Source organism: Cupressus sempervirens, chromosome 9, assembly GCF_028749045.1.
Source record: "Cupressus sempervirens isolate cs-2001-9-10 chromosome 9, ASM2874904v1, whole genome shotgun sequence".
Taxonomy (NCBI): Eukaryota; Viridiplantae; Streptophyta; class Pinopsida; order Cupressales; family Cupressaceae; genus Cupressus; species Cupressus sempervirens.
In genome coordinates this window covers 284,470,752-284,485,276 of record NC_143126.1, presented here as the reverse complement: position 1 = coordinate 284,485,276, position 14,525 = coordinate 284,470,752, and the positions used below count along the sequence as shown (strand labels likewise).

At 35.3% G+C, this 14,525-nt stretch overlaps 1 protein-coding gene across 3 annotated transcripts in view; it reads left to right on the top strand.

Annotated features, from left to right (window-relative positions):
- LOC149538548 (aminopeptidase M1-like) overlaps positions 1–14,525 on the top strand; it is a 207,870-nt gene that overhangs the window by 103,337 nt on the left and 90,008 nt on the right. For 2 of the 3 annotated variants that reach the window (XM_089799854.1, XM_089799855.1), the window contains one exon: positions 2,546–2,699. The exons of the other annotated variant lie outside the window; for it this stretch is intronic. In XM_089799854.1, coding sequence (XP_089655980.1) covers positions 2,546–2,699 — 154 coding nt within the window. The remainder of the gene's footprint in view (positions 1–2,545; positions 2,700–14,525) is intronic. 3 annotated transcript variants of the gene reach the window in all.

The window sequence follows — 14,525 nt, the reverse complement described above, 5'->3', positions numbered from 1 at the left end:
ACCACATATACATCAAAGAAGGTAGTCATCTAGTTAGGCAACTACAAAGGTGACTTGACCTTGTCATGTGTGAAATAGTTAAAGAGGAGTTACAAAAATTACTAAATGTAGGGTTCATATATACAATTTTAGATAATCTATGGGTGTCTCCTCTCATTGTGATTCCTAAGAAAAATGTTAAGTGGAGAATTGTGTTGATTATAGAGCACTTTATAATGCTTCTAAAAAGGATCATTTTCTCTTATTCATTTACCAAATGTTGGATACTCTTGCAAATAATAAGTTCTTTTCTTTTATGGATGGTCTCAGTGGCTACAATTAGAGCTGCATGGCACATGAAGATCAAGACAAGACCACATCTACTTGCCCTCGGGGTACTTTTTCCTATTATGTGTTACCTTTTGGGTTATCTATTGCCTCTACCACTTTTCAAAGGGTTGTTTTGAGTATTTTTGCGGATCTAGTACATGATTGTGTTGAGATGCATATGGATGACCTCACCATATATGGTAAATCTTATAATGAGGGAAAGGCAAATTTAGAGAAGGTATTGCTGTAGACTACAAAAAGATACAGATCATTAAGGACTTGCCTATATCCATTAGTCAAAAAAGGTGTTTGAAGATTTATAGGTCATGCAAGGTATTACTATAGATTCATCCACAACTTAGTATCACATATCAAAAATAGTTATCAACATGACAATTTAAAGTCAATGAGTTTAGATATGATTGCATTAGCACACTCCTTAATTCACTTATATATATGTAAAGGAGGAACAAGGAACACAGTCATTAAAGTTGTTAAGTAATTCAATCATCATAGCTAGCACACATCAAGGTTTTCAAGTGCATCATGTGAAGATTAAAACCATCCATTAACTCAGGTGTCATGAACAAATATGGTGGATTTAGGCTACAACACTGATGTGCGATACTGTATGAATGCAGCCCTTAAAAGGGAATGTGAGGGTAATTCCTGAAGGTTTCCTAACATTTCTAGGATTTCTTATGGCATTTAGTGGACTCCTTTATTTTTGAAATGCGAATTATATCATAATTTTATTGAACACGCGATTGTTACTTGGGATCAAAGCTTGACTCGTTGTTAAGCCCTTGTTTCTAGTCCTAAGTTATCATACCAAGTCTTTGTTGAGGGGATGTTTTTGTTGCTTGATTGAGGTTTTACTTATTTGTAAATCTTGAAGAATTTATTTTAGCTTAGTTGCTTGGTAAAAGCCAAAAGATTAAATGGTGATGAACATCAAATGAGCTATGGGGGCTTTTAATATTGTTTGTCTTTCTCATTCCAATTTGGTATGGTCTAGTATTACTATTTAATATTATCATAAAAACATCATATTTGTACAGCCCTATGTTTGTTGTGTTGCTTCCTAATTGGTTGAAGTTTTAATTTGTTGGTCTCAAGGAAAGGAGGCTAGCTATAACGAGTTTGTCTTCAAACATGTAAATGTGGAGTTTGTTAGTAAAATGATGTATGTCAAAAAGGCTTGGACATAGTATAAGAGCGTGCTATGATGTGTATAATGGCTTTGAAGCAGCAATGAAGTTTGGTTAAGAGAAAAAGGAACAGAATGCTCATATCTTTATCACTGTAACTTCAAACATCTCGGCATGAGCGATGAAGGCTGCATGATTAACTTTAAATGATTGCTACAGGTAACCATAAAATTTAAGAAATAATAGAGGGTGACATGGTCAGGACCTATGAAACTGTACGATATTATGAATAGTCCAAATGAACATGTTATGCCATGATTAGCCTTGGGATGATTGAGGTATTTGCCTGTGTAATTAGGTCTGGACTTTGGATATTTCTTTTGTGGTTAAGTTACAGTAACAAGTGTGAATTTTTCATCCCTTTTTAGCTTCCCACTTTTCCCAGGGAGATGAGATGTGTTTTGCAATCCTCCTAGTGCATATTTGGAAAGGCTGCTTTATATGGTTTAAGTTGTTGGAAACAGTCCTTTGAATTTACTGATTTCAGTTTGAACAGTGAGTTTTTTGACATTGACAAGTAATGTAAATATACAGTTATTTTCATTTGATTTAAACTTGTATGCTATCATTGTCAGCTCACCTAAACAAAAATACAATTATTTTTTAAGATGATTTATGATAAAACAGTTACAGAAAATACCACAGACAGACAGAAAATGGTGAATTTTGTATTTACATAGAACAAAAGGTAGTCATTATACTGTAAGCTAAGATACCAAGACCATTTCTAGTTAGTTATGTACTATTAGTTAAGAACTTAAGATACTGCTAGCAATGGAGTGTCTAAGAACACTACTGAAAATGACATAAAATCGTACTGTGAAAAATAGTTGTTTACCAAGAAAGAAAAATACAAAAGTCCCAAGAAATAAATAAGTGGAAATGTTAATATATAATCCATGTTATGCAACTCTTTTGTGTATGAATACAACAAATCTGTAAGAACAATGCTATTATTGGCACCTCTTATACATTTTAGATTTTGAGTTCCATATTTTCTTACTACTTTTCTTGAATTGAATCAGATACTTTGGCACTCCATATTCGCTTCCAAAGCTAGATATGATCGCGATACCAGATTTTTCTCTTGGGGCAATGGAAAACTATGGTTTGGTTACATATCGGGAAACTGCATTGCTATATGATGAAAATAATTCTGCACCTGCAACCAAGCAACGGGTACTTCTTCTTTGTATATTAGTGTTTGGTGAAAGACTATGGATTCTTCTGCAAATATTGTCTCTTATTTATAAATATTGGTACAATTCAGCAAATATTTCATCTGTAATTAGTCTGTGGACAGGGTATGAAGATGTGGGGGGATGTCCCTAACTTGTCTACTTCGATGGAGACATAACTGTGCGAACAAATCTTGAAAATGCTTTCAACAATATATTTTATTGTTGCATCTGTAGTGAGCACACCTTCAAAACATTTCCATCGTGTTTTTTATGCGTCTTATAGAGGGTGTTTGATATCATTCTCAATTTGAACTTGAAAATACATGACACCCATCATGAAACATATGTTATACAAAATGAAAGTAATTAAATTTTCTTTCCCTTGATCTAGCCTCAGTCCTTTATACTTCCAACTCATATAATTTTTGTTTACATATCAATATGAAGATCTTGTGAGACAATGCAAATTATGAGCAATATGGAGTTTTAATATGAGAATGTCCACATAAAGTCATATTCCATGCCTTTTAGAGGGTGACTAACCTTATCCCTACTTTCAGCACAAAAAACATCTCTAAAAATAGTTATAAATTATGGAATAGTTTGGTTGTTAAGGTCATAGTTTTGCTTGCGACTTGCTTGCTTTACCACTTTGTGAATATGCTGATGTTATTCTTTTATGGTTAACAGCTATATAAAGAACTTTAGAGCATATGCTTACCACCGTCAATACAAAGGAAAACATAGCTCAAAGGATCTTTGCATAAAAATATTGGTGTGTGCAAGGAAATGCGTTTCAAAGAAACGCAAACAGCAAGAAAAAGCGCTTAAACCCAAATTCAGAGCAATAGACAATATTAGACAAAAGAAAGCTAAAAACAACAATAAATGCCAAACAAGTAGCAAACCAATTGCCTTCTTAATGCAACAATATCTCCAAGCTTGAAGTGTTGGTTGTGGGTTTATTAAGAAGTGAAGTCCACATACAACTTAAAGGGGGGTTGGGGGAGGGGGAGGGCGGGGAGGGTCGTGAATCAGTTGTGAGATATTAATCTGAAATCCAATACCAATAACCAAAACAATGGAACACAACAAGAGATAAATGATGCACAGTGCCACAATGATTTGTTGACTAGGGAAACCCTTGATTAGAGGGAAAACCTTGGCGAAAATTGTTGTCTTACATTTGCTCACCACCAAATGTAGGTAATAGTACGAAATTTTTTCAACTTAATTTCATGTTTCTCTGAGTTAGTTCATTATTTAATTGGCTAACATTGATAAATCAATTGACACAATTGGTATAATGAATCCTTTACTAAAGGCTTTAGTCAGGTCTTTTTCGTTTTTCTTTTTATTATGCATAGGTTGATTTTTGAAGCCTTCAACATCCTTTTTTGTGTTTTTGAGAGTGTGTTTAGTTGCTTTTAGTCTTTTTGTTTTGTCCAATCTCTTGATTTCGGTTTTCCTTTTGATTCAGTATATCTTAGGGCTTTCGGACTTAGTATTCAAAAGATGAGACCATTTAAGTGCCTCTCCAAATGCAATTGCATATTTAAAATACCATGTTATATTTTAATGTTGACATTCACATTTTGAAAAATATAACATAAATGGACTTTATGTTATGTTTTTAAGTTTCTTTATCACTTAAATTTATGACTTAAGTGACTATAGAGCACTTTATGTTATATTATAATGTTGAGTTGCTTTTTAATTTTTCACTAAGTGACTTTATTAACTATATAGTTTGATTTATTTTTGAGTTACTTTATGTTTTATTTAAAACATCTAAGTTAAATATTGCTTTTTGAAATAATATTTGTAGATGATATATTAACTATACATTGTAAATATTATTTTTGACCCAATTAAGTGATATTTCTTCAAAATTCAATTAAACATGTGCTTAATTGGTCTTTAAGTTGTGCAAACCCAACTTACATGTCTCTTACATGTTTACATGTAATTGCCTTCCTAGAGTGCAATTTGCACTAGAAATGCATGTAATGGACTTCCAAGAGTCCACTTTGCATGAAAAGGTTCACTTACATGTAAATCACTTTACATGTAATTGGCTCTTGAGAGTGCGATTTGTACTAGAAAGACACTTTTATGGACTTAGGAAAATAAAAGCTAAGTTTTTAAAACATGTCATGCCCATCCAAGAGTGTGATTTACATGGAAATTGCTAATTACATGTGACATGAAATATGTAATGCCCTTAGGAGAGTGTGATTTGGCATTTTAAAACATGTTAGTGCATCTCGAGTCCACGTTTTTGCCTTCTAAGGCTAAAAATGCCCAAAGTACATTACATCTTGTATATTTTAATACGTGCAAAAGGACTTGAAGAGCGTAATTTTCTTCTTGATTACATTTACATGTTTTTAAATGCATGCAAAAGGTCTTGGAGTGTGCAATTTGTCTTCTTGACGTCCAAATACATGTATTTTAAATATGTAAACTCTCCCATAAAGTGTGTTTGGGTATTTTGATGCATGTAAATGCTATTCAAGGCCATGATTTTGCTTCTTGAGGCCAAAAACTGCTCATATTCATGCAAAAGGAGGCCACATTTTTGCCAAAAATGCCCGTATCTTTTCCTTCCAAGCCACGGAATTCATCAAGGGGTGTTTTTGAGTTTTGATGCATATTCATGCATTTAGAGACAACATTTTTACCTTTCCTTGCCAAAAAGGATCCATGTTATTGCATTTGGAGACCACGTTTTTACCCAAAAACGTCCCAATAGACGCATTGCATCAAAAACATCTTGCATTTGGAGGGTATTAAGATCATGTTTTGGGCATTTACATGTAAACATGCCTCATGTATTTGACATTGGAGGATCACATTTGCAACTTTGAAATAGTCAAAAGCCATTGAGTTGTATGCATTTGCAGTTCGAGATTTTGATTTTGGAGAAAAGTCTTTCATTTCTTTCTTCCACAGTTTGCTCTTTGAGCTCCAAGTAAGTAGAAGATTTCAGCTTTGCTTGCCTTTTCTTGCTTACTTTGCTATGTCATTGCATATTTTGGCTTATCTTTGTCCATTTGTTCAAAGTCATGCCATGTATTTTGCAAATTATCTTTAAATAAAATGAAATCCTCTCTTTTCAAATGCTTGAAACTTCCCCAAACTCCAAAAACCAAATTGCGTGTAGGAGAGCATCTTGATATTTGTTATGTTCTAGTCAATAGCGAAAGGTATGTTTTTTGTTTTGTGCATAGTTTTGTTTGTTGTTTGGTTTCCTTTTTTGGAAGAATGTTGAATATGTTTTCACATTTGGAATTACATCCATTTTCCTACACATGTAAATAACTCTAGAGAAAACCCGATTTTGGTAAAAGGTCACACTTTTAAACACCAAAGTCACCAATTGCACACATCCATATGCATCCCAACTTGCATTGTTGGCCATACCCACAAAAGCCCATCTTTGCTCAGATGCAATTCATCCTTGCAAGTTCAATTTTGGCCCTTTTTTGTTCAAATACATATGCTTTCCGGTTCATTTCCAACCATCATATGTGTTTCATAAGTATCTAATTCATTCATTGAAAACTCATCCCTAATGGATTCGTCATTGTCACTCAAGTCCCAAAGCTTTCAAGCATCCAATCTCATTGGAAGATGTTTTCATCTTGATGTTGCGATGCACTTTTCATGATATGCTAGAATTTCTATAAAGAACAGTAAAGAAGTCGTGCTTTGAATAAAAAGAAGCAGTAATTCATTTGGTCTCCACTTTCCTAGTGGCTTTGTAAGGCTCTTTATAGAGACTTTACAAGGTATAGCAGCTGATTGGTTCTATAACTTGGAACTTAATTCCATCATGGGTTGGGCCTCTTTACAAAAGAACTTCTAGAAGTCAGTTTCTTGTTGAGAAGAGCTGCCCCTGCAGCTTTGGCTCTTGTTCAAACTCTGGCAACAGAGATTTAAGATTACTTGATACTTGCGGGAAAAGTTTGTAAAGATTCTAACTGATTCAAGAACAATTCCTATTCAAAATCTTCTTTATCATGTTTCAATGATCCATTGGTTCAAAAACTAGGAAATGAACTTCTTGCTCTCAAAAAGAAAATATCTCAAGGGTCGTTTGCTGCTACATACAAGGATATACCAAGGCGGCCATATCCTAATGCTGCAAATAACCATGTAGGTAAGAAGCAAAACAAACTCCTCCTCCAGAGAGGCTTGCACTTGAAGCACCGCCAAGTAACTTAGGCATTGGTTACTATGAAGTTGATCCTACTGGCAATAATCAAGACGAAAATCCTTCCAAGGATATTATTATTCAATATCATGAAGATCATCAAGTAGTTGGTGACTCTACCATTGGGTACGTCCAATACAATGATGAGGACCACGAGATTGATTTTGCACAAGCTTATGCAGTCATGACACGTTCACAAACAAAGTGGGCTTAACATTAAGAAGAGATTGAAAAGAAATAGGATGCTCCTTAGATGCCTGCCACCATTGCAAAGAGGGGAACAACTTTGCCTAGTCTACATAATGACTTAGCTAGAAACCAAGTGTTGATCAACCTACTCCTTCATCTAGTATTTGAAAGTCCAGTATGCCTAATGCTAATACTAAACCCAAGGCTGAAAATTTCAATTCTTCTCTAGCAAATTTTTTTCAAGCTTTGAATATTATAGATCATGCTAAGAGAAAAAAAATCCAAATGTCTGAGGTAGAATACCAATAAGCATATCCAGATCAATTGAATAGGCTCACCAAATTTGTCAAGGTGATGAAGGGTGCTCCCCTTTATACCATAAACACATAACAGAAACAAAGAAACAACAACAAATGCAAGAACAAAGTATGGACTCCTTATTTGCACCGCAAATGCGGAATTACAGAATTTCACAAGTACAATATGCTAGCTCACATGGACGCCTTCATTATAGTAATCTGCAAGACTAAGTTGCGAACTACCATCCAAAGTTGTCCTAGACAATGTTCGGGCCTTTCTTAAATAGGCAATTTTATGCCACCTGAGAAGGTTCTAGATGCTCAAACTTAATACCTAGGGTCAACAGATCCTAACAATACATATAGAATCGGCTAAATACATCTTTGACATATTATTTTAGAAATTTTGGTAGCCCAACTGCGGAAGGCCATAACTCTCAAACCGTTGTTCTAATTGGCTATTATAACCACTTTTTGGAAATGCTAGCTCATGATCTACAGGCTTAAAACTGCACAAACGCCCTTTCGTTGAGTTTTTGGACCTCAATTGGGCACCAACAAGCATATCCAGATCAATTGGATAGGCTCACCAAATTTGTCAAGGTGATGAAGGGTGCTCCCCTTCATACCATAAACACATAACAGAAACAAATAAACAACAACAAAAGCAAGAACAAAGTATGGACTCCTTATTTGCACCGCAAATACGGAATTACAGAATTTCACAAGTACAATATGCTAGCTCACATGGACGCCTTCATTATAGTAATCTGCAAGACTAAGTTGTGAACTACCATCCAAAGCTGTCCTAGACAATGTTTGGGCCTTTCTTAAATAAGCAATTTTATGCCACCTGAGAAGGTTCTAGATGCTCAAACTTAATACCTAGGGTCAATAGACCCTAACAATACATATAGAATCGGCTAAATACATCTTTGACAGATTATTTTAGAAATTTTGGTAGCCCAACTGTGGAAGGCCATAACTCTCAAACTGTTGTTCTGATTGGCTATCATAACCACTTTTCGGAACGCTAGCTCATGATCTACAGGCTTAAAACTACACAATCACCCTTTCATCTAGTTTTTGGACCTCAATCGGGCACTCTAAGGCCTCCAACGGTGAGCCTGAAGATTTTTCTGCAAATTTTTCCATCGAAAATCCCAATAACTTCTCTAATACTTAAGCTAGAACAATGAGATTTTTATGTTAGGCTTATAATTCTAAAATGAACCTTCATGTAAAAAATGAAAACATTCTGAGCTTGTATGAAAAAATTACTAAAAATAGCAAGTTCCCATAAATAGTAACCACCCTGTCTACTAGTCCTTTTTAAAATAGAAAAGACTGAAAATAAATTATTTTTGGTTGATGCAAGATTGCTCTTACAACTAGGATGCTCATGCATCAGAAGGAATCCTAGCCTACTCAACCTCATTTGGCTACCCTTGAATTTGAAAGTATGCCCAATAGCTTAGTTATTATTCCATCCTTAATTCCAAGAAAAATTGAACCTTTGTACCTTTCCATGCTGATTAATGGTTTCAAGCTAAGCAATTGTGTTATAGATTTCGATACTTCTGACAATGTTACGCTAGCTAAGGTTGCAGATGCTTTAAGATCAACCTTAACCAAGTCCTTTGGTAATTGCTCTTCCATGGAGAATTAGCAAGTACCCCTGAAAGGAAAAATCAAAGAAGCTCAGTTTTCCTTTGTGTCCTTCATCGTCTTGGTTGCAGATGTGCATGCTTCTTACGACATGTTACTTGGTTGTAACTTCTGTAAAGATGTGGGTGGAGAACTCAATATGGACATGATTGAAGCCAGAATACCTATTAAAGGTGTTATGCAAAAGTTGCCTTTGAGAGAGAAACAAAGTATGGTGGTCAAATCTAATGATCCACATGCTCAAATTCTTTTTGAATCAGCTAGAATGGGTAACTATGACCTATATGCTGACGAAGTATCAAAATTTGCAAAGGACTGGACAAGCTCTGAAAGTTCCTCCTTGCTTTCATATGCTCAAAGATTTGTTGATGCTACTGAAGATCTAGAGGAGGCTGTCATTCTAGATCAACCGTTAGTCACGGTTGAAGAAAAAACTAGTCCTAGAGATGATCCTATGGATTTTCTCAAAGAAGAAGAAAATGTTTTTGAAGGGGATTCCATTGACTCTCTTGAAGGAAATATTATTCTCATGGAGTGTGAAGAAAGTTCGAGTAGTTCTAATGACGATCCATTCTAATGATGATTGGATCATGGAGTTCGATGGAAGTTGTGCGTCAATGGGATTTGGTGCAAGAGTTGTGCCGATTTCATCGGAAGGGGAGTTTTCCCCTTATTCTTATAAGTTGCAATTCCTTAATATCAATGACACAGCTGAATATGAGGCCTTGATATTGGGATTGAATATGGCGTAGATCAAAGGAATCTAGAATCTACATGTCGAAGGAGATGCTGAATTAGTAGTATGTTAGGTCAAAGGTTAATAGCAAGCCAAAATTGACCGGTTTAAACAATACTATGATTTGGTTTGGGATTTCATCAAGACATTTGATGCTTTCAATATCTTAGTAATTCCTCGGGAGCGAAATGATAGGGCTGATTCACTTTCCGTTTTAGCTACTTTGCTAATTCCTCACCAAGATTTTGAAGATGGCATCTATGAGATACAGTTGGTTTATGGACCAAGTATCCCAGATAATTGTGAGCACTAACAAGTATTCAATGATGATACTTAGATCATCAATTTCCTACTTTGAAGGAAGCGAAAAATGTGCCCAATGAGGTTATCTCTAATAAAGATCCTGACACTGGTCAGAAAGTCATTCAATTGAAAGGAAACAAGATCCCCAAGGGTCTAATTTCTTTGGAAAAGTTGTTTGACAAACATGATAGGTATGTCAAGGAGCAATAAAAATGAGGACAAGTTTTTCGGTACAATATGAGAAATACAACATTGGAATTGAAGATGATCCAAAATTGGTTAACATTGGTAACTATATTATAGACGAAGGATAGGAAAAGTTCATTACATTGCTTTGTGAATACAAGAATGTTCTGGCTTTCTCTTATGAAGATCTGAAGTCTTTTCGTCCTAAGAAGTCAAGCATGACATTCCCCTTAAGTTTGGCACAGTTCCTTTCTGCTAGAAGTAGAGGCAATACAATCCCAAGATTTCGGGTACTATCCTATTTGAAATTCAAATGATGTTGGAAGCAGATATTATCTTTCCTATTCATCATTCATAATGGGTAGCTAACATAGTTCCTGTCAGAAAGAAGAATGGAGAAATTCACATATGTGTGGATTTCCCCAATCTCAATTAGTTATCTCTCAAAGATTACTATCCACTCCTGGTCATTAACCAAGTGATATAAGTTGTTATTGTTCAAGGATGTTATCTATGTTAGATGGTTTCTCGGGCTACAATCAAATTGAAGTTTGTGAGGATGATTAGTATAAGATGACATTCACTACCCTACGGTGAACATTTTCATTTCGGTGGATGCCTTTCGGCCTCATCAACGTCGAGGCAACTTTTTAGCGAGCAATGGACCTTGCTTTCGATGGTCTCATCATTAAAAGCATCATCGTATACTTGGATGAACTGACTGTTTTCTCCAAAGCATGTCAAGATAATTTCTTTCATCTTCGACAAGTCTTGGAGAGATGCAGATAGCATGGCGTATCACTAAATACCAAAAAAATGGTTTTTGGTCTAATGGAAGGCAAGTTGTTGGGACACATTGTGTTTAAGGAAGGTATTAAAATTGATCCAGATAGGGTGTTAGCAATTCAAAGCTTATATTTACCATCAAACAAAACAACAGTTCATTCTTTCTTCGGAAAGGTGAATTTCTTGAGAAGGTTTCTACCTGACTTCACTGAAAAGACTCGTCACATTGTTGATATAATGAAAGGCAAAGAGGGAAAGATGCTTTCCAATGGAATCATGAAGGGAGGAAAACATTCACAGAAATCAAAGATGTAATAGCACACACACCCATGCTAGCATGTCTTGATTACACTGAAAGCTTTGTCATGTATATTTATGCTTCCAAGCTTACTTTGTCTGCTATCTTGATGCAGAAAAATGATGAAGGCATTGAATCACCTATTTCATTCATGAGTTGCCCTCTAAAAGCTCATGAGTTGAAGTAGAGTTAGATGGAGAAGCATACTTATGCTGTTGTCAAAGCAATGAAGCATTTCAGATTCTACATACTGAACTCTTATATCATAGCTTTAGTTCCGGATACTACTGTCAAGGCCATCTTGACACAACAAGAGTATGGTAGAAAAGAGAAAATTGGATTGCTAAGATCCAAGAATATGATATGGAGATACGACCAAGCTAGTTCATGACAAAGGACTCTATCAGCTTATGGCTGAAAATGAACTTTTGTAAATAGAATATGAGAATTTCTCTTATCTTTCTATTGTTCTGTTCGTCAAGACTACAGATGATTGGTACTCCGATATGGCATATTATTTGAGTTATGGAGAATGCCCCTCTTATTTGACATACAAGGATCAAAGAACTCTCAAGTTGAAAGCTTCTAGCTTCATCTTATGGGAGAATGGTCTATATAAGCGTGCAATGGATGGAACTTATCTCCGATGTTTGGACAAAAGCCAACAAGTGCGGATTCTAGATTCTTTCCATAATCAAGCCTGTGGTGAACATTTCTTAGCACATGTCATTGCACATAAAATTTTGAGATCACAGTACTATTGGCCCACCCTTTTTCAACATGCTTACCAATGAGTAAGAAAATGTGAATTGTTGACACAATTCGTAGGTAAACAAAAGCTTCCTACTTTTCCATTGAAGCCAATAGTGATAGAAGAACCTTTTGAGGAATTGATTTCATTGGTACCATCAATCCACCCTCAAGCAAGGGTCATACTTACGTCCTAGCAGCGACAAACTACTTCACCAAGTGGGTAGAAGCAATTCCTGTAAAAGTCTCTACATTAGAAATAATTTGTGATTTCTTCAAACAAAACACCATTTCACATTTCGGTGTTCCGAACAAAGTTGTTGCCGGTAATGCAACTGCTTTCTCTTCTAAGGAAGTAATTGAGTTTTGTTTCAATCACGGGATAACTCTAGCACATGCATCAGACTATTACCCACAAGGTAATGGTCAAGTAGAATCAAGCAACAAGAACCTAGCACAAAGCATTGTTCGATGCTTTGTCGATTGACATGATTACTCCAAAGCAGGAAATTGGAATGTCACCTTTTCAGTTGCTACATGGGATCAATGCTAAGATTCCAATACCTTAAGAGCTTCCTGTTCTTAAGCTGATTGGAGCCATCAAAGATGAAACTTATTCAGATGCATTGGATAAGAGAATTATGTTTCTTGAACAACTGGAGGAGCAAAGAAAAGAAGTGATTGATAAACTTGTTGCTCACCAGCAACAAGTCAAAATTCTTTTTGATAAAAAGGCCAAATACAAAGAATTGCAAATTGGTGATCTTGTCCGACTTTGGGACAAAGGGCGAGACCCAAAGGGAATGCATGGAAAGTTTGATTCTCTTTGGTAAGGACCTTTCACAATTCACTAGATTGTAGGCGAAAACAACTTCTGGCTTGCATATCATGATGGAACACCAATGCCACTGCCTTACAGTGGTCAACATCTGAAACATTATTTCCAGTGATTATCAGATAAGTAACCTTTGTACATAGTTTTACATTTTTTCTAATCATAAGGTCTTTATTTTTAGCTTTATTTTTGTTAGTTGCCTCACTGTATAACCCAATGGAGTGGATGAAGGGACTTAGAAAATTGGATTCTATGTCACTCTTTGTTTCCAAGAACAAACAAGTAACATTCCCCAAACAGAGCCAGTCGTCCTACATTTGGTCTCAAGATAAACAAAAATGGCAGCCATATTCATGGAGTAAAATCTCGCTTACATCTATAAGAGAAAGAAATAAGAAAAACACTTTGTTTCTATACTTCATATTCATTAAATAGTGGTCAGATCTATAGATGTAAAACACAGACAGAGAGTAGGCCTTATATTTACAGCTGGAAGAAGAGAATGTATTCAAACAATAGCTTCAATGATTCACTGCTACAAATTCTAGACACGACATTGATATAGTAGAGAATGAAACCCATGTCATGATAACATCAAGGAACAACAAGTATCGTTTAGCAAGAAAACCCATTTCGGGTGTTGCCCTGGAGTATTAATAATGCTGAAAATAAACTTCAGGATGGCATCTAATACTCAAAAGTGTCAAGAGAGTAAAAATGTAGCAAGCAAAGAAGACTCCAGATTTATTGTTACCATGCAACAACGAATGAAGAAAGCTACGAATCATTATTAGCAAAAAGGCACATTTCATAAAGAAGCAACAAGAGTTTCCAAGGTTTCCAAGTATTATTAAGTTATCATTACTTACATTAGTTTGATAAGGAATAACACCAACAAGTAGACCCACTCATGCCGTTGGAAAGTCAAGCCTCATTTGCTCAACAAATCCAGTCATGACAACAACCAAAGATCACTCCAATGTACCATTAAAATGCAGAAAATAGGGCACAATAAACTCAGAATTAGCTTTAGATTTCCATGTCAAAGGTCAGAATAGAAGTCATTCATCAGAAATGGCCAAGGATTCCTCAAAATGCCAAGAAATGCAGATAGAAAATGCAAGAAAAATCTCAAGATCTCCTTTCAAAGCAGCAGAAAGTAAGATATAATCTTCTAAATCGGCAAGAACTCCACAAAAAACACCTCTAGTACTCATGGTAGCATTAAAACAACTACAGATATCAATTGCAAAATCCAGACTTATTCTTCATGGTGGCTAGGGTTTTCTCAAATCCTCCTTGATTCATGATCAACAAAGATAATGAAATGAGACATTATGTTTGGGCTTTTCTTTTGCCTTTTATATATTGTGCTGGATTTCATGTTTTCGGGTCTGCCCCTTTGTATTTTGGATTATGTGAGATTGCATATTAATAAATTAATATAGTAATATGAAACTTAGCTTCATTTTTAGGTTGCATATTATTATATTAATTTGTTATTATTATAATCATCTTTGTTGTAGTTTCTTGTTGAAGATATGATCCATTAAAC